The sequence below is a fragment of the Vulpes lagopus genome, chromosome 7 (assembly GCF_018345385.1).
Source record: "Vulpes lagopus strain Blue_001 chromosome 7, ASM1834538v1, whole genome shotgun sequence".
In the NCBI taxonomy this organism is placed as follows: domain Eukaryota; kingdom Metazoa; phylum Chordata; class Mammalia; order Carnivora; family Canidae; genus Vulpes; species Vulpes lagopus.
Genome location: NC_054830.1, coordinates 19,083,178 through 19,109,359, shown reverse-complemented (window position 1 = coordinate 19,109,359; position 26,182 = coordinate 19,083,178). Strand labels below are relative to the sequence as shown.

The 26,182-nt window shown below is 58.7% G+C and overlaps 5 protein-coding genes across 13 annotated transcripts; all 5 read left to right on the top strand.

Moving 5' to 3' along the window:
- The first annotated feature begins 2,008 nt into the window (after positions 1 to 2,008).
- HYAL2 (hyaluronidase 2) lies at positions 2,009 to 7,014 on the top strand. 7 transcript variants are annotated; one of them, XM_041764144.1, is made up of 4 exons: positions 2,009 to 2,032; positions 4,230 to 5,200; positions 5,712 to 5,801; positions 6,279 to 7,014. In XM_041764144.1, the coding sequence occupies exons 2-4, from the start codon at positions 4,283 to 4,285 to the stop codon at positions 6,687 to 6,689; spliced, it is 1,419 nt and encodes a 472-aa protein (XP_041620078.1). In that variant the 5' UTR covers positions 2,009 to 2,032; positions 4,230 to 4,282; the 3' UTR covers positions 6,690 to 7,014. The 7 variants fall into 7 exon arrangements, with proteins under 7 accessions (XP_041620078.1, XP_041620072.1, XP_041620071.1 ...); XM_041764138.1 differs by lacking the exon at positions 2,009 to 2,032 and adding an exon at positions 2,084 to 2,209; XM_041764137.1 differs by lacking the exon at positions 2,009 to 2,032 and adding an exon at positions 2,227 to 2,688.
- Positions 7,015 to 7,149: 135 nt separating this feature from the next.
- On the top strand, positions 7,150 to 12,961 carry HYAL1 (hyaluronidase 1). Of its 2 annotated transcripts, XM_041764145.1 has the most exons (5): positions 7,150 to 10,497; positions 10,584 to 10,637; positions 11,022 to 11,945; positions 12,299 to 12,388; positions 12,583 to 12,961. In XM_041764145.1, the coding sequence occupies exons 1-5, from the start codon at positions 10,468 to 10,470 to the stop codon at positions 12,898 to 12,900; spliced, it is 1,416 nt and encodes a 471-aa protein (XP_041620079.1). In that variant the 5' UTR covers positions 7,150 to 10,467; the 3' UTR covers positions 12,901 to 12,961. The 2 variants fall into 2 exon arrangements, with proteins under 2 accessions (XP_041620079.1, XP_041620080.1); XM_041764146.1 differs by lacking the exon at positions 10,584 to 10,637.
- A 1,176-nt stretch (positions 12,962 to 14,137) lies between these two features.
- Positions 14,138 to 17,413, top strand: NAA80 (N-alpha-acetyltransferase 80, NatH catalytic subunit). Its single transcript, XM_041761730.1, has 3 exons — positions 14,138 to 14,600; positions 16,071 to 16,243; positions 16,433 to 17,413. Exon 3 carries the CDS (start codon positions 16,435 to 16,437, stop codon positions 17,200 to 17,202), a length of 768 nt encoding a protein of 255 aa, XP_041617664.1. The 5' UTR covers positions 14,138 to 14,600; positions 16,071 to 16,243; positions 16,433 to 16,434; the 3' UTR covers positions 17,203 to 17,413.
- Positions 14,594 to 19,920, top strand: HYAL3 (hyaluronidase 3). 2 transcript variants are annotated; one of them, XM_041761728.1, is made up of 4 exons: positions 14,594 to 15,154; positions 18,105 to 19,015; positions 19,422 to 19,511; positions 19,627 to 19,920. In XM_041761728.1, the coding sequence occupies exons 2-4, from the start codon at positions 18,122 to 18,124 to the stop codon at positions 19,891 to 19,893; spliced, it is 1,251 nt and encodes a 416-aa protein (XP_041617662.1). In that variant the 5' UTR covers positions 14,594 to 15,154; positions 18,105 to 18,121; the 3' UTR covers positions 19,894 to 19,920. The 2 variants fall into 2 exon arrangements, with proteins under 2 accessions (XP_041617662.1, XP_041617663.1); XM_041761729.1 differs by lacking the exon at positions 19,422 to 19,511.
- Positions 19,921 to 20,521: 601 nt separating this feature from the next.
- Positions 20,522 to 26,066, top strand: IFRD2 (interferon related developmental regulator 2). Its single transcript, XM_041761727.1, has 12 exons — positions 20,522 to 20,979; positions 23,106 to 23,225; positions 23,312 to 23,396; positions 23,502 to 23,626; positions 23,712 to 23,869; positions 24,032 to 24,082; positions 24,173 to 24,351; positions 24,437 to 24,542; positions 24,872 to 25,009; positions 25,095 to 25,223; positions 25,311 to 25,406; positions 25,544 to 26,066. The coding sequence occupies exons 1-12, from the start codon at positions 20,922 to 20,924 to the stop codon at positions 25,622 to 25,624; spliced, it is 1,326 nt and encodes a 441-aa protein (XP_041617661.1). The 5' UTR covers positions 20,522 to 20,921; the 3' UTR covers positions 25,625 to 26,066.
- Positions 26,067 to 26,182: the final 116 nt, after the last annotated feature.

The following is a 26,182-nucleotide window of genomic DNA, read 5'->3' as shown; positions in this document are numbered from 1 at the left end:
TACAAGAGTGCCATCTGCTGTGACATCCAGTGTCTAGATTGGGCCACTCTGATGGCCCCCCATGTATATCAGCAAGGCTCAGTCCCAGTAAGCCTGAGCCCAGCCTGTGGTCATCCCAGCTGTGACCAGCAGGTGGCAGTGTATTCACAGCCCTCAGGGCAGGCCCCCTCAGAATGGAAGCCCCTAACTTGTCTATTGTGTTTAATAGGTGGGGACTATTGGAAAGAATTGGAAGGCTTTGGGGTGGTTCACTAGGGATTGGCCCCACCTGCCAGACCTGATGTGAGACCATCACCCCAGGTAGTTCTCGAACAGCTACCCTGCCCCAAGCAGTGCCAGCTGACCTCACATGAAGTCACAGCACAAACCCCATGGACTGCCAAGACCCATCTTAAGTGGACAGCAATCAGATGGGTGCTACCATGCCCTTGGCCTACTGCCAGGCTATGTAGCCCAAACCCACCTGCTTCCTCCCAGGACTGCATGTGGATTCCACCAGGAGAGTGGGCTTGGGGCTTCTATTCCATCATGCAAAACTCACCCACCTAGTACGTTTCCATTTCTAACACTGTGTTCTCACCTCTAGTTGCACCCTGTGTACATTTGGCCTGCACCTCTCAGGCCCTGCTATAAGGCTGCTTCTCAGCTCAGCCCTTGGCCATCAGCCCTCTTCTCGTTAGGAAAGAGGGAGTTTAGGGACACAGGCTTCTGGGTCTGGGGAGTTGGCCTGCCAGTCTTTTGGAGGCTTAAATTTGTCACATCCGGAGGAGGATCATCCTGTGCAGCCTTTGTAGTTCTTTGGGCACCTTCCCACTTTCCTGATCAGATGCCAGACATAAGGCCTGTCATCCTCCGTTATCCCCCTTACCGCCCCAAGGCCAGGGTTCTTCCATGCCAGATGGCATCCCATCTCCCATCACCACTCTCCCAGTGTGGGGGAACTCCCTGTGTTCAGCCTGCCCCAGCTGACCCCAAAGCTGGAAACAATGGGGGGTCAGGGCAGTGCTCCTCCACTCCCTTCCACTGGGCTGTGCTCACTTCCTTCCTGCTGGCTGCCTGAGGAAGTGTCCTGCCCTGGGACAGTCTGGTCTGGCCTTTGTTTCCCCAGGGGCCCCCACCCTCGCAGTTTCCAAGGCTTCTGTCCCTTGTGGAGCTAGCACAGTGGTATGGGGACACACCCTCCCTTGCCATGTCCTGGACTCCTTGGTCCTCAGGGACAGACTCTGAGGCATGTACCCAATTGCCCCAGTTGCCCAGTCTTCCGCAGCCTTCTGTTAGGACAGAGGCCCTGGGTATCAAGGAGGTGGGCTGGTAGGGTGGACAAGGTAAGCTCAGGGTGACTTGAGGATGTGCATACTTGTCCAACCCTCTGGAACAGTCTGCTGAGACTCTGCTGCAGCTCTCTCTGGGGCCAGCCCTGTTATAGGCACCCTCTTCCTATGGAAACAACCCTTTTCTCACCAGTTATGAGCTCCCTGCTCTACAGCGTCTTGGTGAAGTTCACCCAGGAATGTCCTCTGGCAAGAGAGCTGGAGGCCTATAGACCCCTCCCAGCCCCTGTCCCACCCCAACCCTACAGTCACACACATCAACACATTGTCCAATCTGTCACTTGGGATACTTCCGCTCTCAGTGGAAAAAAAATTGAGTCAGCTCCTGGAAGTTCCCCCAAACCCCCTCAGAGCCAGTTCCCTTCTTCACCACCTGTTTTTGGGGACCTTGAGGCAAGCATCCCACCACTGGGGCCCCTGCACTCACAGGCTACTGGATTTGAGGATGGGCCTCAATCCCAAGGGAAGGTTAAGGAGAAGAGCTCTTGGGGTCAGGAAGCTGCCGGCATGGCGCAGGCTGTCACCTGAGCCAAGTCCCACAGCCTTCCTGTCACCTGGTGCAGTTCGCAGGGCCAGGGCATACTGGGGGAGGAGGGGGGAAGGCAGCCAGCCAGCAGGGCAAGCCGGAGGGAAACAGGGTCAAGGCGGTCCCTTCCCCCGCGCTGGTTCCTGGCCCTTTCCTCTCAGAGGGGCAGCAGGAAGTGAGGAAAAAGGGCTGGGGTGGGAGGCGGGAGCGGGTGGGAGGGGATGGGGTTTATCAAGTCGCCGGCGGGCTACCCGGCGGCGGGCAGCAGCTGGTGCGAGTAGCTTAGCTGGAGAGGCTCACCCAGGGAAGGAGGGAGGCCGCCGACCTACTGGGCCCACGGGCTCCCACACAGGTGAGCCCAGTGCAGGCGACTGGCCTGCAACCCGTAGATCCGCTCGCAGGAGCTCTACCTCTCTCCTGTCCCTGGCACGCGGACGGGAGTGGGCTGCTGGTGCAGACCCAGGCCCTTTGGGGAGCTGAGTCCTGTACGGGGTTCGGCGGAGAGGATCTAGGAAGAGGCAGGGAGGCCCGGTCCAGCTCCAAGCCTGCTCCTCAGCAGGAGGGGCTCGTGGGGCGAAAGGGCTCCTGATAGCGGGTGGAGATTCGGGGAAGCCCCTCTAGCCAGGCCAATTTCTCTGCTGTCGGGCGGGCACTTCTGCAACCGCAGCAGCCTTCTCAGAGTTGAAATAAGGCCTGGGGGGCTCCTACCCCCAGGGCCCGCTGGGCTTACAGCGGGCCTACCGGCCCCCAGCGGGGCCGGCCAAGCTGCGACTCAAAGCTCGTGTTGCCAAGACAACCACTGCCTCCGCCCAGCACGGCGAGGGCTAAACGGTAGGAGCTTGGCCCCCTCTCTCCCAGCCGGGCAGGGGGCGGGGCTTCCCTTCAGACTGGGACGGGGGGAGGGGAGCCCTGATCCGTAGGGACCTGGCGATACAGTCCAGGGAGGCCCGAGGTCGGCTCTGGTCACCGTCTCTCTCTCCAAACTACGGCCCAGGGCTGGAAGCTACACTCGCGGGTACAGGGCCAGATCCTGGGCTGCCCCCAGCCAAGGCCCCGGGTGCCGCAGCACCACCTTATGGACGGGCGGAGGAACACCGCCTTCTTTATTCCCTCCGCGACTCGCGTCCCGGATGCTGTCCCTTTAAGCTGGCTGGTCGCGCGGCCGAGCGGAGGACTGTACCACCGGCCGCGGGCTGGTGGGGGAGGAAATCTTGGGCTGACTGGAGCTCGCGCCTGAGACTCCAGAAGAAGGCCCCGTTAGAGGGGCCTCACGGCCCCAGATGGGTGGCCACATTCCTCGGCGGAGGATCTGGGGACCCTGGAGGCCTAAAGGCGGCACTAGCTGCGCGAAAGTGAGGCCCACCTCCCCGCCGCCGCCGCAAGTCCTGCCCGGGGCCCACCTCCACGCTGGATTCTTAAAGGGCCCGCGGGCCGGGCTGGGGTGGGGGGGCGGAGCAGCAGAGGCGCCGAGCCGGGGCCGCGCCTGGGCGAGCGGCCGGAGCGGGCCGGGCTGGGTCGGGGATGGCGGTGGCCGTGGCGCGGGTCCCGGCGGCGCCCCGCGCGAGGTGAGGGCGAACGGTGCAAGCCTAGCGGCTCTCCCCGTAGGCTGGGTTTGGACCCTCGGGGATGCGCCCAGCGGGGCGGCCCAGGGACCCCACCCCCCACCCGGCCCGGCTCAGGCCCCACGTGCGGGGCGGGGGCGGGGTCCCGCACAAAGGCCTGGAGAAGTGAGCTCCTCCCCGGACCTGCCGGGCGAGCGGGCGCGCGCATTCCCGGTGGCTGCGGAGGGAAGGGCCGGTCGCCCGCGCCGCCATGGGAGGTCTGCCGCCCCTTTGTCCCGGTGGGGCCTCCACCGAGCTTGGGAGAGAATGTCTGCGCCTGAGACAAAGTCCTGAGCCTCGCTCTCCCGCCAGGCGGGTGCTGCACAGATACCAGCTCTGCGGCTGTCTTCCAGCTTCCTGGTGGCTGCTTGAGCTGCTAGCATTTCTCTAGATCAGGAGTTCTTCACGGGGCACAGAGTGGGCCTTGGGTTTGGGGCTCTCTGAAACCGTGTGTTGTTGGGCGGTGTGCAGGCATCTGTATTTCTGAGCAGCGAGTCCATAGCTCAGCCTGCCAATTCTCAGACCCACAGATCTACCAGAGGTCTCTGCCCAGCCATAAGCCACCTGCTCCAGGAAGGAGCCCTATGTTCCTGGCAGTGAGTTCCCAGGGTGTCTTGCCTTCTCAGTGGTCTGTGGTCTCTCAGACCTGTTACAGTCCCCTAACTGGGCACAGTGCCCCACACAGCTTGGGTTTTGGGGGTGTGAATGGGTTTGGGGTGGGCACCTCCAGGATTCTGTAGACTGACTTGCTCTCTCCCATCTTTCCCCCAGTTCCTGAGCTGGTGTCAGGCAGGTGACACCACCGTCTCCCTGCAGCCCCCAGCATGTGGGCAGGCCTGGGCCCTGCCCTCACACTGGCCCTGGTGGTGGTGGCATGGGCCGCCCAGCTCAAACCCACAGCACCACCCATCTTTACCGGCCGGCCCTTTGTGGTAGCATGGGATGTGCCCACACAAGACTGTGGCCCTCGTCTCAAGGTACCACTGGACCTGAAGGCCTTTGATGTGCAGGCCTCACCCAATGAGGGTTTTGTGAACCAGAACATCACCATCTTCTACCATGACCGGCTGGGCCTGTATCCACGCTTCAGTTCAGTGGGGAGGTCTGTGCATGGTGGTGTGCCACAGAATGGCAGCCTCTGGGCACATCTGAAGATGCTGCAGGAACATGTGGAGCACTACATTCGTTCGCAGGAGCCTGCAGGCCTGGCAGTCATCGACTGGGAGGACTGGCGGCCTGTGTGGGTGCGCAATTGGCAGGATAAGGACATATACCGCCAGTCATCGCGCCAGCTGGTGGCCGTTCGCCACCCTGACTGGCCTGCAGACCGTGTGGTGAAGCAGGCGCAGTACGAGTTTGAGTTTGCTGCCCGGCAGTTCATGCTGGAGACACTGCGCTTCGTCAAGGCAGTTCGGCCACGGCACCTCTGGGGCTTCTACCTCTTCCCCGACTGTTACAACCACGACTATGTGCAGAACTGGGAGACCTACACCGGCCGCTGCCCTGACGTTGAGGTCTCCCGGAATGATCAGCTGGCCTGGCTCTGGGCCGAGAGCACAGCCCTCTTCCCTTCTGTTTACCTGGACGAGACGCTTGCGTCCTCCACCCATGGCCGCAACTTTGTCAGCTTCCGAGTTCAGGAGGCCCTTCGCGTGGCTCACACCCACCACGCCAACCATGCGCTCCCGGTCTACGTCTTCACACGACCCACCTATAGCCGCAGGCTCACAGGCCTTAGCGAGGTACGTGCCTTCCTGGGTCCTGCCTTCTTCCCCAGGGAACCACTGCAGGTTTGGGATAGCAGGGGGCCTCCTGCCCCCTAGCTGACTAGCTGCCCTAAATTCCCTCCCGTCATTCTCTCTGGGACCCTGTGAAAGGGTGGCAGAGTAGGTCTCTCCATTTTGTGGGTAAGAAAATTGAAATCCAGAGAGACTGAGAAATTTGCTCAAAGCTTCCCAGCACACCCGAGGCAGAGCAGGGACTTGGGACTAGGCATTCTGACTTTGGAGTTCATCCTGATAGATACATCCTAGATTCAAGTGGGCCATTGGCTTGAGAAATGGAAGCCAAAGTACGGAAGCAAATGGCTTGCACATCTAATGAGAAAATGTAACAACCTTTGCCTTAGGCTGGGGAGGGGTACTGGGCTGAGGGATCAGCAAGTCAGAACAGGGTTGGGGCCTATCCAGCCTGTCTTGTCCTCACCCTGTAGTCTCAGTCTTCCCCATTGACTCTCTTCCTCCTCCCACACAGATGGATCTCATCTCCACCATTGGTGAGAGTGCAGCCCTGGGCGCGGCCGGGGTCATCCTCTGGGGCGATGCAGGCTACACCACTAGCACGGTGAGTAAGAACCCCCACTCCACCAGCCTGCCAGAGTGGAGTCTGCAGGAGGCAGACAGACAGGTGCAGCTTTGGGCTGCCCACCTTAAGGTGGGCAAACCAACCTAGTCTGGGTCCCTTGTCTGTCTCACACCCAGGCATCTCTGATCCCAACAGAGAAGAAAGCGTTCTTCCCCTAGTCCCAGGAAAGGAGTCATGGTATCCTGAACAGCCTTTGAGTTCCACCCTTACCCCCTTAACTCCCCCCTCCCGCCCCCACCCCCACCCCCCGCACTTCCCTCTTCCCCTGCTGGGCTTATCCCCGTCCCCTCCTCCCTTCTCTGCAGGGACAGGGACAGTAGGGCTCAAACATGCCTGTACACGTACACAGGTGGACACTATTAAAAGAAAGTACAGACCTTGCAGTATGAACACAGAATGTCCATCTGGGCCTGTGGGCTGAGGTGGCTGACTCTGATCCCTGGCCTTTGCCCCCAGGAGACCTGCCAGTACCTCAAGGATTACCTGAAGCGGCTGCTGGTTCCCTACGTAGTCAACGTGTCCTGGGCCGCCCAGTATTGCAGTTGGGCACAGTGCCATGGCCACGGGCGCTGCGTACGCCGTGACCCCAGCGCCAATACCTTTCTGCACCTCAGTGCCAGCAGCTTCCGCCTGGTGCCTAGCCACGTACCTGGTGAGCCCCAGCTTCGACCAGAGGGCGAGCTCAGCTGGGCTGATCTCAACCACCTGCAGACACACTTCCGCTGCCAGTGCTACTTAGGCTGGGGTGGCGAGCAATGCCAGTGGGACCATACACGGGCAGCTGGGGGTGCCCGGGGGGCCTGGGCTGGGTCCCACCTCACCGGCCCGCTGGCTGTGGCAGCCCTGGTGCTCACCTGGACTTCATAGAGGTCTCTCACCTGGCTGCCAGGCAAGCTGGCCTCTGCCACAAGAGCTCTGCTAGGCCTTTAGGAGCCTGCGAGGGGTGGACAAACTGGAGCCTGGGACGGGCGGGGGGCAGAGCCCCTGGGATCCCCAGCAGGGTGTCCATACCAGCTCTCACCCCCCTGTTCTAAGGGGGAGGGGCAGTCCCCTGAGAGGCCCCTTCTCTCCCAGCCTGAGAGGAAGAGGGGCACAGCCGGGCCAGAGAGGACCTGACCCTACTCTCCTGCCCCTGAATAGTTTATTATTATTATTTTGGGGTCTCTTTTGTAAATTAAATATAAAACAACTGCTTCTGTGCTTGGACTATCTACACCTACCTAGGCCAGGACACGTGAGAGAGACTCGGGGTCTCTCAGGTTTGAGCTCAGCTCTGTCCCTGTGAGACTCTGCTGGGGACATCTTATTTGTTATATGCAGTCCATGGAACCCGGAGGCCCAGAGCTGCCAGTTCTGCAGCTGCTCTGCTGGGGCAGGGGCCACTGGTAACAGAAGGATTCACATTGCACCCCAACACCAAGGACCTTGCTTTCTCCATATTGATAAGAAAGCAGTTGGGCCCAACATTCTGTGAGGAACCAGACTCATTGTGCTCGCCCACTTGCCCCTGGGTCCCTAGCTGGGCCAGTGCCACTCACCTCACGTTGCCCATCCAGGGAGAAAGGGGAAGTAGATATTTGATATTCCCTGGCTGGGCAAGTAGCCAGACCAGCCCTCCCTACTGTTCCCACAGGCAGGGGCGTCTCCTCCACTCCCAGCTCCCAGGGGCAGTGGACTCCAGCCATACATGCCTCTCCCCAGCTGGGTCACAGTCCTCCACTGGGGTTTGGGACCTCGTCCCTGTCCCGCTGCAAAGATGCACAGTGGCACGAGAGGGAGGCATCTTGAGTCTGGGAACAGAGACATCCTCAGAGGTCAGCCCTGTCCTGGCCATGGGAGAATGTGGCTTATCCCTAGCTGTCCCAGGGGAGAGGGCTAACTGCTGGAGTAATCAGATTAGCTCTGGCCTGCTTCACTCCCCTGCTTTTGAAGTTACCTGGTCTCTGGGAGCAGAGAGTCTCTGCTCCTCTTCTCAGCCATCAGACCCACACTTGGGGTCCCTTTGTGTTAGTGATGACGCCAGCCCTGCCCTCAGCATACACTGAAGGTGAGGAGACACACTCCAGAATCAGCCAAGTGGTGAAGGGGGCATTCCAGCCACAAGGACTCAAAGGAGGTATCCTCAAGGAAGTGCTTTCTACACTGAGTTTTGAAAGTGGAAGCGGAAGCTTGATAGTAGAGATAAAGTGAGGGCAAAGACTGGAGAAAGTCAGAACACAGCTGGGACTTGGCAATCTGAGGCTGCGGGGTGGCCAAGGGGTTACTGCAGGTGGGGCGGGGTGTACGCCTGACCTTGCCTGATGGCGGTGACCATCTCACCTGTGCAGTAAACACACAGTAAACACACATGCCGGTGCTAGGCTGCATCTGTGAGCCACACCAGGAAAGAGTGCTGTCCTCAAGGGAGTGCACACTAGATGCAAAGGCCAAGTCAGATGTGCTCGGGGGAGCAGAGCCTGGAGAAGCGAGCCACACCAAACTGATGTCAGCTCAGGTTGTAAAGTGATCCTCGTCCCTCTGGCTGGTGATGGCAGAGAATGGAGGGAAGGGGCTGGGTGGTAGCATCGGGAAGGCAGTGTCAGTTCACGGTGGAGGAGGGGTGCCCAGCTGCTCATGGCCATGGTGGGGAGAAGCCTGCTGGGCAGAAGATGAAAATATTGGTCAAGGAAAAATAGGTCAAGGAAGAAGCTGTGACTTACTGCCCTCGCACCTCTGACTTCCCCTACCCAGCTGTGACCCTCAAACACACCTGTGAACTACCCTACCACATCTGTAATACCCGACCTCTGTGACTTCCCATCTAGCTAGGAATTTTTCATACCTATGCAAAGCTGAGATTTCCCCCACACATGATCTTACACAACAGTTTCCTCCCCCCAACATCTGTGACCTGTACCCATCTAGCTGTGGCCCCCTCCGTGCAAACCTGTGATAACATTACTTTCCAGGAGGACCTGGAAGACAGTCTTGTGGAAGGTGCAGGGACCTCCACAGCTGTGGATGGGTGGGTGAGAGTAACAGGAAGCAAGGTGGCTCAGACCCGGGGTAGGCACGCAACCAGAGAGAGCAGGCAGGGCTGGACCACGAAGGTGGACTGACCCCAGACACACACAGCACTTGGACCATTCCGGGCAGACCAGCTCAGCAGGGGCAGGGCCCTCAGGTTGGGGAGGACTTCAGGTGCCTCAGCATCTTCCTACTGTTCCACCATTAGAGATTCTCTGCTAAACTGAATCCAGATAGAGAATGCCAGCCCAGTGGTTGGCTGGATTGTGCCAATCATGGCACTAGGTTTCTGGGGGCACCAGAAGGTAGCATGAACCCTCAAGAGAGGGAGTCAGGGCTGTCTTGATGTTCTGTCCGCTCAGCCCTTGGGAGTTGTGCCAGGCTCTCTGAGCCTAATGGTCATCAATCTGGGACTCTACTTTGTGAACAGGATCAGTAGCCACCACCTCTGTGGTGATCCTGTGCTTGGGTCCTCCTGCTTCAACGCAGTCAGCTTCTCCATCCTAGCCTGGAGGACCAAGTCCAGATGACCGCAAGCTATGTGACTGACTCATTGACCACTGTGTCAGGGGGCGCACTGGCTCAGGCTCAGACTGGGTCATAGAGTCAGGTAGCACTTTCACCTGGACCAGGAACATGATGTTTCCTTCCACCCTGGCAGGTAAACCTGGGTGTGGGCACCTAGCAGGTCTCAAGAACCAGCTTCTGAATCAGCAAACAAATGAAATCATAAAGGAATGAACAAGCATGTGGTCACTGACACACCCATGGTCACACAAACATGGGGTCTCATAGTCACAAGACCGGAGTCTCACTGCCAGTCTCACTGGATCCCATGTTTGCACAGACATGCTCTACTGGAGCTTGCACAAAAGCCTAGAGCAAAGCTGAGCAGGGCTTCACAAGGATGCGCTCAGTGACCAGCCCAACTTCACAGACACAGTGCCTTTCACACTTGTCCCAAAAGCACAGGTGACTTACCCCCTGGGCATAGTCAGTGTTGGGCCTGGGGCCTAAAAAAGGTCTTCACTTTTTTAATCAGAGGAAGATACAGATTTATAATGAATATATGATAATGACCTCAGTCTGGATTGCATTTGTCTTTGTACCAGCATAGCTATAAAATGTACTCTTTAATGTTTTGAGGAAGGGGCCCAGAAAGTCGAAAGTACCCGAGCCCCACAAATGTCCTAAGGCACCCCTGCACAAGACTATGCTCCCTCCATCTCCAGTACCAAGGATCCCAGATGCCAGTATCACAAACAGGCCTGTCCAGCAGGGTCTGCCACCCAGGCAGGCCCCCTGCATTGCTGCCACCCCCACCCGAACCCCAACCCAATTAAAGCCACAAAGCCCAGTGGAGGTGTTGACTGACCGTGTGGGCAGGGCCGCTTCCGGCCCATCCCCACCTCCTAACGAGGCACTTTGTTAGGGATGCAAGGTGGCTCCGCTGCCTGGCCCAGCCCTCCGGCCCCAGGCCTGCCCCTCAGCCCGCCCCCAGACTGGGTGGGGTGACCCCCTGACAAAAGCTCAGAGTTTCCAGCAGCAGCTTCCTCCCAGAGTCTGGTGCTGCTGGGGCCAGAGTTGAGGAACAGAATCTTGCTGAGCCCTGCCTAGGCCCTCACTCTGGGGTCAGGAAATGTGGAGGATGAGGCCCTTCAGCCCTGAGGTCAGCAGGGACAAGTGGGCAGACTGGCGGGTATCCTGGAGGGTTGGGCTGACCTGTCGTTGGTCGCTGAGCATCTCTTCCTCCAGTGGCTGGCCAGGATTCCTAGGGGACGAGACAGGAAAGGATCCTCCGTCAGTCAGGTCAGCCTGGGGGTTGAGGGCCTGGCTCTCAGCAGCTCTTCTCAAAACAGAAGTCATAGCTTCTGTCGCTCCCCCCCCCACCCTACCCCTGCAACACCCCGGGAAAGGGGATTGGTTAGCTTAGGCACACGCTACACACACACAAAGCCTGACAAAGTCTGTGGGAGACAAGAGGGCAGAGGCCCCATCCTAGAGGCAACTCAGATATGCACCCCCTCCGTGCCTTTCCTTTGCCCTCTGACCTCCCTGAGCCCTGAGCCAAGGTCAATGTTTACCTAAAGCTGGAGCTGGGGTGGATTAATGAGCAAGGGGCTTGGCTGGCCTTTTCTGAGTAGGGAGTCAGAGAGTTCAGAACCCGCTCTCAGCTTTGCCTCCCCTGGCCAGGTTTCCCTAGACTCATCCTCTGCCATGGCAGTCCATCTGCTTCCCACCTATGCCCTCTTCCTGACCTTGCTCGGCACGGCCCAAGGCTCCAGGAGCTCCGTGGTACCCAACCAGCCCTTCACCACCATCTGGAACGCAAACACCCAGTGGTGCCTGGAGAAATACGGCGTGGATGTGGATGTCAGTGTCTTCGATGTGGTGGCCAACCCAGGGCAGACCTTCCGTGGCCCCGACATGACCATTTTCTACAGCTACCAGCTGGGCACCTACCCATATTACACATCTGCTGGGGAGCCTGTGTTTGGTGGCCTGCCCCAGAATGCCAGCCTGGATACCCACCTGGTCCGCTCATTCCAGGATATTCAGGCTGCCATACCTGAGTCTGACTTCTCAGGACTGGCGGTCATCGACTGGGAGGCATGGCGCCCACGCTGGGCCTTCAACTGGGACAGCAAGGACATTTACCGGCAGCGCTCACGGGCACTGGTACGGGGGCAGCATCCGGACTGGCCAGCTACTCGGGTGGAGGCAGCAGCTCGGGACCAGTTCCAGAAAGCTGCACAGGCCTGGATGGCAGGCACCCTCAAGCTGGGCCAAGCACTGAGGCCTCGTGGCCTCTGGGGCTTCTATGGCTTCCCTGACTGCTATAACTATGATTTTCTAAGCCCCAACTATACAGGCGAGTGCCCACCAGGTATTGGTGCCCAGAATGACCAACTAGGATGGCTATGGCGCCAGAGCCGTGCCCTCTACCCCAGCATCTACTTGCCCACAGAGCTGGAGGGCACAGGGAAGGGACAGATGTATGTGCGGCACCGTGTAGGTGAGGCATTCCGTGTGGCTGAGGATGTTGGGGACCCCTATCTGCCAGTGCTGCCCTATGCTCAGATCTTCTATGACAACACGAACCGCGTTCTGCCCCTGGTGAGTCTCCTGTGACCCCACCCACCTTGTAACCTATCTTGTCGGGCATTAGGTCTAATAAGTGAGGCCCACAGCCTTGGGGCACTTTTATCCATTATTTTCCATTCCTTGAGCTCCTACTGTGTGCCAAGTTCTGTGCTCGGTAGAGGCAATTCAGCATTCATCACACAAAGATGTAGTACCTGCTGTGTGGCACTCACAGGCCAGAGGGAGGACAGGCTTGCCTCTTGCCACCAGGGACAGAGCAGCCCCAGGCGGCGGTTATGAGTTATGTGTCCCATCCAGCGGTGTTATGGCAATCTGCTGAGGGGAGGGAGGAAGGCCCCTCAGAGCCATATTGTCCCTTTCCCCAGGACGAACTGGAGCACAGCCTAGGGGAAAGTGCAGCCCAGGGGGCAGCAGGAGTGGTGCTCTGGGTAAGCTGGGAGAACACAAGAACCAAGGTAAGCTCAGGCCCAGGATGGGGGTGAGGGCTGCGGGCAGGGGTTGGGCTGCCAGGCTGACTGGGAGGGGAGACCCTGGCCCACCCTTTCTATCCCTGCAGTCCTGGTTGGCCAGCAGGTAAAAGAGTGAGTCAATGCCCTAGATTGGCCCATGCGTGATCATGGTGTCCCTGATGTTCCTCCCCCCCACTCAGGAATCATGCCAGGCCATCAAGGAGTATGTGGACACCACCCTGGGGCCCTTCATCCTCAACGTGACCAGTGGGGTTCTTCTGTGCAGTCAAGCCCTATGCTCAGGCCATGGTCGCTGTGTCAGGCGCCCTAGCTACCCTGAGGCCCTCCTCTTCCTCAACCCCACCAGTTTCTCCATCCAGCTCCCTCCTGGTGGCAGGCCCTTGACCCTACAAGGTGCCCTCTCCCGTGAGGATCGGATGAGGATGGCTGTGGAGTTTCAATGTCACTGCTATCGTGGCTGGAAGGGAGTGCGGTGTGAGCAGCAGGGCATGCGGTAATTGGCCACACACCAGGATACACACATTGAGTACCTTGTTTACCTTAAAAATAAAATCGTTATTTTGCCAGCAAAAGTGGGTTTATTTGGGAACAGCAGAGAATTGCAATTTGAGACAAGATGCGGCGTGCTGTTGCAAAACCATAGCCAAGTCCGGAGAACAAAGAAGAGGAATGCTGTTTTATTTTTTTTTTATTTTTTATTTTTTTAGGAATGCTGTTTTATAAAGGGGGGAGTGGGAAGGGCCTGTTATAAACAGAACTCATTGGAGTGAAGTAGGAGTTTGAGGGTGGTGGCTTTTCATTGTTACGAGGCTCTCATTGGCTGGGCTGCAATCAGAAAAATCTTTCCTCCCGCAGGGGTAGTAAAGTAGGCTTCTTCTCGTTGGGTCTGTAAAGGGCTTCAAGAAATGGTTATGTCTGAATTCCCCCTTCTTGCCTTTTGACTCCATTTAAAATGAGGTCTCTTTTCTTCAGTTTCACAACCTAATGAATTCCGAGCCTGGCCACAGCTTTCTCAAGTACAAGCAGTAAAACATGATCATGATCACAAGTAAAACAAGTCATGATCACAGTCAGGAGTACTCTCAGCCACCATCAAGAGCATATGCCTGCACCTGTGCAAATGCTTAACAGACCAGGATAGTTACCTAAGGGGCTAGAGCCTCAGCACTCACCCAGCAGGGTCATAAACATCTCCAGAGACACCCAGCCAGTCTTTAAACAGTAGCAATCGCAAGAATTGACATTCACGGAGCACCTACTCTTCCCCAAATCCTGTGCTAAGCATTTTAAGTAGACTAGCTCATTCAGTCCTAACACGACGTTCTGACGCAACAGGCACACAACTGAGAGGGCAAGCACTTTGCCCAAGGCTGCACAGCCAGAAAATAGAGAAGCTGAGATCAAACCCAGGCTGTCTAGCCATCGAGGTAAAGCCCTTTGGCTCCTACTGTGTGTTGACAGTAACCAGCCCTGCAACCTGAATCTGCTCAGAGGGCCGTGCCTCGCAAATAAAGCTCTTGCTTCCAGAGCTAGTGAGTGGCTAAGACGTGGCAACGCTGGGATCCAGAGGGCACAGAAGACGCTCGTCTCTCTCACTCAGACCTGATGGCTGTCGAGGGCGGCCGCTTCCGAGCATGCGGTCCAAATTTCAGGAGGAAGCTCTCCCTGACCGTTTCCACGCTGGACCCTTTCCTCCCGGAGGCCAATGGGAACGGAGACCTGCCCGAGCCTAGGGCGGGGCGGGAGGAGGCGAGGCGGAAGCAGAGCGAGGTGGAGGGGGCCTGCACGCGGCCAAGGATCCGGCGGGATGCGCCCCGGCAAGACCCCGGCCGAGCGCAATCCGGGACGCCTTGGCAGCGGCCCGGAGCGGGGACGCCGGCTCCGGGCGGGGCGCGGCGAGGAGGAGGCGGACCTGCGCTGGGTCCCAGCCCCCCGGCTCGAAGGGGGCGGGGGGCGGGCAGGAGGCGGAGCCGCGGCCGAGGCCGGGTGTGCGTGGGCTCAGCGGCAGGGCGCCGGCGCCGGGGGCGGGGCTTAGGGGGGTCGCGGATCAGGCGGGGCGGCGCGGGCCGCGATGGCTGCAGTGCGTCCGCCGCACCGCTAGGGGCAGCGCGGGAGGCCGGCCGGGTGCACGCCACCGAGCGGGAACAGGCCGGAGCCGAGCGAGGACGCGGAGCATCCCGGACCTTGGCTTCAGCATGTCAGTACCTCCCCGTCCCCCCTCGGAGCGTGTTCGTTCTCCCTGCCCCCCCGCCTCCCCACGCGTGCGGCCCTCGGGTGGCTGTGTCGTCCCGCACGCCCTCCCTGCGTCTGTCGTTCCCTCCCAGAGCATGCCGAGCCACACCCACCCAGCTAAGCTCCCGAAGTACCCCACCCAAGACTCAACGGTTTGTCACCCACTAGGAGGGAGGGGGAAACCGAGGTACAGGAGAGCCTTCCTGCCTCTCTCTGAGGACACAGGAGCCCCCCTCACAATGGGTGGGGTCGGCACCGAAAGGGTTAAGCCCGCGGGGAAGTCTGGGGCTCCAAGCCTGGGGGCGGATCCTGGGGCTTCCTCCCTCTGGGTCCGGGGCTGAGGCTGCTGCGGAGGTGGCTGGTGCAGGTGAGGGGCGTTCGGCCCTCTTGAGTGTGTGTAGTGGGGGAGGGGAGGAGACGCCTCCCTGTGCTTGCCTACCTGTGCCGTGTGGAATTGGCCTCAAGCTTAGGGGACTCTGGGAAGGTGGCGAAGGGGAGCCAAGACGTCCTCTGGAGCAGGTGAGTAGAAGGGTGAGGCCCAGTGGACCCCCCCACCGCCAGAAACACCACCCCCAGCATGGACCCTCCTGGCAGCAGGGCCTGGGGTAGGAAGGACAAACAATGGGGGTTAGACGCAGGAGGCCTGAGCCCCCAACCTGGTGGCCGTTGGACACCCTTGTGGATTTAGGAAGGAAGCTGTGGTCCTTATCTAGGGTGACTATGAAACTCAGGCCAATGGGGAACCAAGCCTGCAAGAGCCACATTGCTGTGGGACCTTGAGCTAGGCCCCTTGCCATTGCTGCTGGAGCCCCATCTGAGGGGATACTTGGGTCCGTGCCCAAGCAAAGTGTCCCAAGCTGCGCAGTGTTGGGGAGGGGGCATGGGCTCTGTGCTCCTGGTGGGAAAGCCGGTTCAGGAAGGGGAAAAACCGATCCTAATGGGTGGGTGAGTGGTGCCTGAGGATCAGTCAGGTGGCAGGCATGGTCCAAGTGGTCAGAAAGGCTGGGACCTAGAATGCAGGGAAAAGGGAGGGACGGGGAGCTGCTCTTCTTCCAGAGGGAATCTTGGGTAGGTTTAAGTAGAGGGTCATGGCACCTAGCTTGCGTGTTTTGTCTGATGGCCAGCCAGCCGAGACAGTATAAGCTAAATCCACTGTCTTATGGAGAACAAAGTTGTAGCCACAGCAGGCTGGGGCCAGGACCTTTGGGTTCTTCCCCAGCCTTTAGCCTTCGGCCTCCCTCCTATATAGGGCAGGACACCCTATTTTCTCTGCTGTCCACCTGAGTCAGGTATAGGGGATGGTCTCCAGGTCACCTGTGCCATCAGGTGAGTATGGGGACAAGGTGTAGCTTACCAGTTTCAGGTCGCATGGCTCACCTAGCACTTGGTCAGTCCCTCCCTGCCCCAATCCTGTCTGTCCTCCATCTTGGCACAGCCTAGCATGGCTGTTGTCCACAGGAAGAGCACCTTTGGGCTCTGAGGAGATCCCAGTGTCTGGAGCCTGTACCCTTAATCTCCAGCCTGCCAGTGAGACACCTGCAACCCAGCAGGAGAGGACCTTGGCTCCTAGCCTGACTCAGCTGAGCCTGGTCTGGACCTTACATGTAGGTGAGAGCTTATTCTGAGCCCTGGCCCACCAAAGCTGGCCCCCCCTACCCTAGACCCTACACACCAGGTAGAGCTGATCTTGAGTACCAGCCCAGCCGAGCTGACTCTGGATCCTGCACACCAGCCAGAACTGACCCTGAGCCCCAGGGTAGGTAGCTGAGCTGACCCTGGGTTCTGCATGCCATCCAGAGATGACCCTCAGTCCTGGCTCAACCGAGCTGACCCTGGAGCCCGCACACCAGCCAGAGGAGACCCCCGTCCCCAGCCTGGCTGAGCTGACCCTGGAGCCTGTGCACTGCCGACCTGAGCTCCTGGATGCCTGTGCCGACCTCATCAATGAGCAGTGGCCTCGCAGCCGTGCCTCCCGCCTGCACTCCTTGGGCCAGTCCTCAGATGCCTTCCCCCTCTGCCTGATGCTGCTGAGCCCCCGCCCCACACCCGAGGCAGCCCCCATTGTGGTGGGTCATGCCCGCTTGTCACGGGTGCTGGACCGGCCCCAGAGCCTCCTAGTGGAGACAGTGGTGGTGGCCCGGGCTTTGAGGGGCCGCGGCTTTGGTCGCCGCCTTATGGAAGGCCTGGAGGATTTTGCTCAGGCCCGGGGCTTCCGCCGGCTGCACCTCACCACCCACGACCAGCTGCAGTTCTATGCCCACCTGGGCTATCAGCTGGGTGAGCCTGTGCAGGGCCTAGTCTTCACTAGCCGACGACTATCTGCCACCCTGCTCAGGGCCTTTCCCAGAGCCCCCTCTCCACGGCCACCCTACAAGGCTCCTAGTGTAACTGCCCAAACTGCCCCAAGAGCCCACAAGGGGCCATCGTTGCCACCACCCCCTCCCCTGCCTGAGCCCTTGACCTCCTCTCTCCCACCTCCCGCTGGGCTCCCTCCACAAAGCCTGTTGGAGACACAGTACCAGGATCTGAGAGGATGCCCCATATTCTGGATGGAAAAGGACATCTGAGGGCTACCCAGGGCAGGGCACTGTCCTTCAGGGTCGATGGACTGCTTAGGACACTACCAGCCTCAGCGCATGGGCCATACCTCAGGCTCTAGCCCCTGGGGACAGCTTTAGCCTGGCCATACTTCCTGAGTGCCAGTGGGGCTGGGAGATTGATTGCTCCATAGCTGTGGCTCAGAGCTGACAACGTGGTGGAATAAAGGCTTCTGTTGGGTGTGGCTGTGACAGTTTATTTGTTGACCCAGCCTCATCTTAGATCCCCTATCTCTGTGAGATCTGCTAGATCCACCTTGGTCCTGGGGCCATGGATAAAGGGACACCTTTGCCTTTTGCCTCTCTTACTCTCCCAGGCCCAGGTGACAAGATGTTTGTTCCCTTCCACATTCACTCATCACCATTCACTGAGTGCCTACTGTATGTTAGGCCCTAGGCTGGACCAAGGCAATGGGCAACTAGGTAGACAGGCGTGCAGTGGCAGGATCTATGTTGGACAGTGGAGCGCGAGTGCCCTCAGTCCATTTGGAGATCAGGGGGAGATGGTGTCACAACAGAGACCTGAGTGCTAAGGAGGAGTTAAACCAGGCAAGGGGGAGGGTGTTAAGTGTTCTTGGGGCAGAGAATAAGGTGGACAGAGGACAGAAGGGGCCTGGTGAGTGCTGTGAATGGGCAATGCACCAGAGGGTGCAGTGGTGCCGTGACAGAGATGGGAAGCATGGGAGGGGAGCTGCCCAGGCCGATATATGGCATAGCTGGTCTGAGAGGGCTGGAGGACCACCTGGGGACCATGCTTTCCCTGCCCCCCCCATCCTTGGGAGTAGCTGGGGGAATGTTCCTGACTTTCCCTGCTATGTGCAAGGTACAGCCATGGCCATGGTCTCTAAGCTCACAGCCCCTCTTTCCTGCAGGTTTCCATCCCTGGGGCATGATCATGCGGCTGGGCCTGGCCCTGGTGCTTGGAGTGGCCCTGTGCCTGGGGTTTGACCAGCTCCCCCTGTGGGCTCCTGAACGCCCCTTCTCTGTGCTGTGGAACATACCCTCAGCACACTGTAAGACCCGCTTTGGTGTGCACCTGCCACTAGAGGCCCTGGGCATCACAGCCAACCGTGGCCAGCGTTTCCGTGGCCAGAACATCACCATCTTCTACAAGAACCAGCTCGGCCTCTATCCCTACCTTGGACCCAGGGGCATAACTCACAATGGGGGCATCCCCCAGGTTGTCCCTCTTGACCGCCACCTGGCCCGGGCTGCCTACCAGATCCATCGAAGCCTAGGTCGTGGCTTCACTGGCTTGGCAGTGCTAGACTGGGAGGAATGGAGCCCACTTTGGGCTGGGAACTGGGGCCGCCGCCGAGCCTATCAGGCAGCCTCTTGGGCTTGGGCACAACGGGTATTCCCCCACCTGGACCCCCAGGAGCAGTTCCACAAGGCCCGTGCTGGCTTTGAACGGGCAGCCCGTGCCCTGATGGAGGACACACTGAGGCTGGGCCAGGCACTGCAGCCCCATGGGTTCTGGGGCTTCTATCGCTTCCCAGCCTGTAGCAATGGCTGGCATGGTACTGCTACCAATTATACAGGGCACTGCCACCCAGCTGCTCTCGCCCGCAACACCCAACTTCATTGGCTCTGGGCTGCCTCCAGCGCCCTCTTCCCTAGCATCTACCTCCCACCCAGGCTGCCACCTACTCACCACCAGGCATTTGTCCGATACCGCCTGGAGGAGGCCTTCCGTGTGGCTTTCATTGGGCACCCACATCCCCTGCCTGTCCTAGCCTATGCCCGCCTCACATATCGGAGCACTGGGAGGTTCCTGTCCCAGGTGAGTGAAAGTTGAGATCTAGAGGAGAGGTCTGAGTGGGGAAGGATGGCCCTGTCCTAGGAAGGTCTGAATACCCTTGCCCAGGGGAGTCTGATGGGGAGGCCCTGATCTAGGTCTTAATGGGGAGGTCCTGTCCTATCCTGGATCATCTGAAATGGAAATATGCCTCTGCCTTGGAAAATCTTGAGGGGGAAGGCGAAGCCCAGCCTTTGGAGCACTGGTCTGAGGGGAGACATTCTCTGAGTGGAGGACCTGAGAAGCCACTCAGAGGCTAAGTGCCAAGAAACCTTACTCTAAAGGTGGAATCAGATCATAACAACAAACCAGAAAATTTCCTGGGAAGGTAAAGGTAGGCCCAGATGGATCTGGCCAGCTCAGTCCTGGCTTAGCAGCTCTTTGCCTCCAGGATGACCTTGTGCAGACCATTGGTGTGAGTGCAGCACTAGGGGCAGCCGGCGTGGTGCTCTGGGGGGACCTGAGCTTCTCCAGCTCTGAGGTGATCATTGCCCTCCAACCTGCCATGCAACCCATGCTGGAGTCCCAGGGTTGGGGGAAAGACCATGTCAGAGCCATGGAGCAGGAGCATTGATACATCCTTCTCCTCTCCTCAGGAGAAGTGCTGGCATCTCCGTGACTACCTAGTGGACACCCTGGGCCCCTATGTAATCAACGTGACCAGGGCAGCCATAGCCTGCAGTCACCAGCAGTGCCATGGCCATGGGCGCTGTGCCTGGCAAGATGGAGGACAGCTGGAAGCCTTTCTGCACCTGCAGCCAGATGGCAGCCCTGGAGCCTGGGAGTCCTTTAGTTGCCGATGTTATCCGGGCTGGGCTGGCCCTACCTGCCAGGAGCCCAGGCCTGCAGCTAGGCCTGAATAAGCAGCATAAAGCCAGAAGTTACCTGCCTCTGAGTCTCTTGTCCCTGCTGCCATTTTTCCAGTCCTGGAGGGAGGACTCTGTCCCACTATTGTCCTATGCAGTTTATGGTCAGTCTTCCCATATACCTTCCCAGCTTCCCATGGGATCCCTGGGAAGTGGAAGGAGCCAGAAAAAGATGTTTACACCATTTTATATTATTATTTTTTTGGTTACACCATTTTAAAACCAAAAGTCGTCTGAGATCACTTGAACCCTTCTGATAAGGAAACAGCCCCAGGGAGAGTCAGCGTTCCAGATGGTTAGGGTTGCCAGCCGAGAGTTCTGTTTCAACTCCTCACTGGGTCCATGGAGAGGTCACAGGAGACCCGTCCAGGGACAGGTGGGCTCCAAGATTTTGGCTCAGGTCTGTAAGTGCTAAGCTGTTTTCTGTCCTCTGCTTCATCATAAAGTCACTTTTTCTTCCACTGCCTAAGGTTTGACTGTTCACACAGTTCTACCAAGCTCCACGTTCTTCCTGTCGTGAATGTCCAGCCTCAAGTACCGAGAAATAGCTTGCGTGCCGTGGTAGGCTGCTTCAGAGTTAACGACCGTGCATGGATGTACATTGGCGCGGGAGGAGGGAGTGGGTGTACGCAGGGTATTGTGGGTGCATAGTTCAGCTAGAGCGTCGTGGGCTTTTGAGTCTCAGGAGTAAACTACAATTCCCGGAGTGCTCTGCGCCCGGCGGGCCGGCAGTCATCTACGCGCGCAGCCCCCTGGGACTAGTAGTTTCGGCCGCGTGGCTGTGGGTCTGAACCCAATGGGCAAGAACTCGCCTTCCCGGCCACCCGTTTGGCAGGGCGGGGCGCTCCGACCCTTTTGGCAGGGCGGGGCGCCTCGCGAAGATGGTGTCGCATGTGGCGTGTGGCTCCCGTCGTCTGCCCAAGTCTCAGCTTAGCCCACCGGCCCGCGTCTGGCCGATCTGGAGCCCTCGCCCGCCGGGTCCCTGACCCCGCGCCCTCCGCGCGCCCGCGCTCCTGATTCCCGGCATGCCGCGCGCACGTAAGGGTAGCGCGCCCCGCAAGGGCGGCCAGCGCCGCGGAGCGGGTAAGTGGAGAGCAGCTAATGAGCCACGAGTGGGGATCCTGCGTGGCTTACCCGTCGGTGTCCCCGAGGGTCTTGGGCGAAGACTCCTGCCCCGACCAACCTGGCGCTGCGTCCCCAATTCCCCCGCGGCCGACACGTGCCCCAGGAGGCAGCGGCCACGTGGGTGTCCAACCTGAGCGTGCTGCTTGCTGCTCAGGAGCTCGCGTTACTGGCCCTAAAGCGGTGGGCGCCTCCTCGCCACAGTATCCCCATTGCCGCTCCATCCAGGTTGCCTCCTGTGGTGGACAAACCACCCGACAGAGCAGGAAGCCTGCCCCCTCGCCACTCCCTGGTTCTTTCCTGGACTGGACTAGGAAATTGGTGGGAGTTCTAGCCTGTCTGGGGGTACCGAGGTGGAGGGGGCAGTGATAGGGAAGTTTCAGGATTCGGGGTTTGGTGGGCCTGGCACGAGAGGGCTGGGGAATGCCCTGCAGCCTGAGGCAGTCCTGAGACTTATCAGTTTTGAACAGGAGTGTGTCTTGGTGCGGTAAACACATATGTTTACTGTGCAGGAATATTGTGCCTTCTAGGCAGAGTTCAGACTTGGCCACAACCCTAATGGGACTTGAGTGTGGGGATGGATGTCTTAAGAGGGTAGGGACATTCCAGAAGGACGGGTGCTGGAAGACAAGTTCACTAAATGGTGTCAGCCCCAGATAGGAACCAAGGAATCCTCGAGGAGCTTCTGGGTGAATCCTGAGAAGGTGAAGAGTGCACTATGCAGAGGGAAAAAGTTGTGCAAAGGCCTGGCATCTGGAGGGAGCAAATGAGAGGCTGGGGCTGCTTTGGCTGGTTAGGGTAGTAAGAGATGAACAGAGGCCTGTATGCATCCTGGACTTTGTCCAGCAGGCACGTGGAGTATGTAGTTCCTGAGAAGTGGAACCAGCCTAGTGACCAGAACCCATCTGGGGCTCTGCTGCAGCAGCTGCCCTTGCCAAAGTCAGCCCCTGGCCCTGGGCAGCACCCACACGAAGGAGTATACCAGCTTTGCTGACCCTGACATTCTCCCGTGTTTACCTATTTTCAGGGACTCATGTGGTCAGGGGCCACTCCACTTTCTGCATTTCTCAGGGTCAGCATTCACCCAGGGTGTGTCCATTCACCCAGGGCTAAAGGCCTGGGATGGTCAGAGGGAGCTCAGAAGAGAGTATGTTTGGGCAGCCCCGGTGGCTTAGCGGTTTAGTGCCGCCTGCAGCCTGGGGTGTGATCCTAGAGACCCGGGATGAGTCCAGCGTCGGGCTCCCTGCATGGAGCCTGCTTCTCCCTCTGCCTCTCTCTCTCTTTCTCTCAATAAATTAAAAAAAAAAAATCTTAAAAAAAAAAAAAAAGAAGAAGAAGAAGAAGAGAGTATGTTTGAAGCACCCCCCCCCCAATCCACTAGGAGCTGGTCTCTGCCCCAAGGCAGATTGATGATGTTGGCACACAGAAGAGCCATAACTAGTTGTTTATTTAGTTATTGTCTTCGATTGTTATGCCAAAAGAAATCCTTTAGCATCTCTGTTCTGCAGGTGAAGAAATTGAGGGAGTAAAGGCTAGGCACTTAACTTAGTTACACACCTTTTAAAATATGGAGCTGGAATTTGAATCCTGTATCTGTCTATATGGTTCTATACATACAGATTATATAATTAAGCTCCTGACCTTTGCCCTGGCCAGTTTTAGGCATAATCTGGGCTAATGGCTGAGCTCCCCTGGGATTTGCCTAGATATGCTCCCACTCCAGGCTCAGCCACAGGCCTAGGTGGGGCCTATGCAGCACCTTCTTCTCTACCAGGCTCAGTCTCCTTCTTAAATCCGGCTGTAGGCTCAGGGAGGGGAGGCTCTACTCACTAACCCTGCCAGGTTTTCGTAGGCTGGGCCTAGTGCCTGATGTTTTCCAGCTGATGGACCTATTCCCTTTCTCCTCCTTCCTGGTTCAATGGCCCCTGCCTCAGCCCCTGTGCCTCCCACCTCAGTCTGTTTTCTCATCTCTGAGAGGGGCAAGATTCTATTCTTGTGGTGTCATGAAGTTGGGTGAGGCACCCCCTGCCATTGCTCATCAACGGAGGCAAGCCAAGTGCTACCGCAGTGTGTTCAACCTTCCCCAGGTGCCCGGAGCAGTACCCAAGCGGACTCAGGTTCCAGTGAGGATGAGGCCGTCAGTGAGGCCCGTAGCACCACCAGTGAATGCCCCAGCCTTCTTAGCACCACAGCAGAGGACAGCCTCGGTGAGAGTGGGCGGGAGTTTGGCAGGGACTTTGTGGGGATTCCCTGGGGTATGGCAAGACGCAGGGCTGACCAGCTGGCCTTGCAGGGGGGGATGCCGTGGATGAGCAGGGCCAGCAGGAGGACCTTGAGGAGAAGTTGAAGGAGTATGTGGACTGCCTCACAGACAAGAGGTACCCCTGACTGCCAGCCAGCCCTTCACCCTTGTCCCTGCTCAGCTTGTGCCAAGTGTGACCCGGTAGGGCTGGCCCACAGCATCCCCTTTTTTCATCCCCCAGTGCCAAGACCCGGCAGGGTGCTCTTGAGAGCCTTCGCCTGGCCCTGGCATCCCGCTTACTCCCCGACTTCTTGCTGGAGCGCCGCCTCACGCTGGCCGATGCCTTGGAAAAGTGCCTCAAGAAAGGTTGGGCCCTGGGGGCTCATGGGAGACTGAAACTGGCTGGGTCCTGACTCTTGCTGCCTGGGCTCACTGGAAAGCATTCCTGCAGGGAAGGGCGAGGAACAGGCACTGGCCGCTGCCGTGCTAGGCCTGCTCTGTGTGCAGCTGGGCCCGGGTCCCAAGGGCGAGGAGCTCTTTCACAGCCTGCAGCCCCTCCTGGTCTCTGTGCTCAGTGATGGCACAGCTAGCCCTGCCGCCCGGCTCCATGTGAGTGTTTCCTGCCCTGTGACACCCTTCGCTCCCCTAATCCCCAAGCAGAGAGGTGGATTCCACCTGCCTTGAGGCTCCCTTACTCTAAGGGTAAGCCCTGTGGCCGGGAACCCAGGCTCACTCTCTGACCATGGCACGGCTTTGCCCCCCTTCCAACAGTGCGCTTCTGCTCTTGGCTTGGGGTGCTATGTGGCTGCTGCCGATGTCCAGGTAAGTAAGTGGCCTTTGGGCACAGGTAAGAGAGCACCTAGGCCCCAGCTCTGCCCCTGAGCCATTCCCACTGGCTCCCTGTGTCCTTAGGACCTGGTGTCTTGCCTCAACTGCTTGGAAGGTGTTTTCAGCCGGTCGTGTGGTACGGGTGGCTCCACAGCCCCTGTGGTCCCCACCAGCCTGCACGGCCTGCTCTGTGCTGCCCTGCAAGCCTGGGCATTGCTCCTCACCGTCTGCCCCAGCACCCACATCAGCCACATCCTGGACAGGTAAGAGCGACTGCTCTCTGCGAGTGGGAGGGGAAAGGTGAAGAGGCCCCTAACCCAGACATAGCTCAGCCTGCCCCTTCCCCAGGCAGCTGCCCCGGCTGCCCCAGCTCTTGTCCAGCGAAAGCGTGAACCTGCGAATCGCTGCCGGCGAGACCATCGCACTGCTCTTTGAGCTTGCCCGGGACCTTGAGGTGTGAGGGGGGGCGGGGGGAAGGGAAGGGAGGGGGCCTTCCGACACCACCTGTCCAACCTAGGCTGGACGCAGGGGACACCACAGAAGATAGGGCAGCCTCAGGTCCTTACGGAGGGGAGGTAGCCCTAATACAGGCTCAGAGGCCGGGTGCCATGGTAGGGGCTCTGAGCAGAGGTGTCTGGCTCAGGTAGGGGCCAAGAAGGGATTCCTGGGGGCCAGGTGGAAGAGGTAACCATTTCTGTGTAAGGAAGGATTTGGGCGAACCCATGTTGAGAGCCTGCAGAGCCTGGGCCTCTACTCACACACCCTCTGTTGCTCCCACTGCAGGAGGATTTTATTTATGAGGACATGGAGGCCCTCTGTGGCACCCTGCGGACCCTGGCCACTGACAGCAACAAATACCGTGCCAAGGCCGACCGCCGGCGGCAGCGCTCTACCTTCCGCGCCGTGCTGCACTTCGTTGAGGTACGTGTGAGAACCTGTGTCCTGGTGAGAGTGCTCCCTGGGCACAGCCGCCAAGCCCTGTCCTGTGGGTCCCTCCACACTGCAGGGTGGTGAGTGTGAGGAAGAGTCGGTACGCTTCGGTCTCGAGGTGCTCTATGTAGACAGCTGGGCTCGGCGCCGCATCTACGCCGCCTTCAAGGACGTGCTGGGATCAGGCTTGCACCACCACCTCCAGGTGGGAAGGCAGGCGGGGAGGAGGTGGGGGGGTACCCGGCTTGGCTATTTGGGACCAGTCTCAGCTCACTGCCCATTTCATCCTCAGAACAATGAGCTACTCCGTGACATCTTTGGCCTGGGCCCTGTGCTGGTGCTGGATGCCACTGCCCTGAAGGCCTGCAAGATCTCACGTTTTGAGAAGGTTTGCGCCCTTGGGCCCCTTACTCTTCCCTCCGCTCCTGTGGCCAAAAGGCCTAGAGCTGTGCAGGGGCTAGAGGAGAAGCCCTGGGCCTCCCCTTGCCTGGCTCACCAGGTCCTCACTCTCTGTCCCCACTCCAGCACTTATACAACGCGGCTGCCTTCAAAGCCCGAACCAAGGCGCGCAGCCGTGTGCGGGACAAGCGGGCAGACATCCTCTGAGTCGGGGCCCACTGAAGAGGAGACAGTCCACACCTGTGCCTGTGTTTTTAACAGAAGACACTGCAACAACTGGTCCCTGCCAGGAATTGTCGCTTTATTTTTTTAATGACAAAACCAAAAACAGACATGGGGATGGGTAGCTGGAGGCCAGGGCACTCGGGATCCTGACCCCTTGCCCCTGCACACGACGCTGTGGCCTTTCCCTGCTCTGTCTCAGGCCAGACCAAATGTGTGCTTGTCCCAGAGCCGTGGGGCAGACAGCAGGAGGGCTGTCCCTTTCTGTCCTTTCTCAGGCCCTGCTCCCATGGGATGACCCACTTTCTTGAAGGGAATGGCATCTGGACAGATGACGCCAAAACAGGTGGGGAGGTGAGGCTACGTGGAATGGATCTATATGCTGATTTGTAAAGATTATTAGAGATGATTAAACTGATTGCTCAGCCTTCTGCAGCCCTTAGCTCTGGGTGTTTCTGCCTGCCCTCTCATCCACCACCCCTGTCTCCATCTCAGGTGGCCCTCTTTCCCATACTCAGCTCTGCCTGCTTGAGTGCTGAGGCC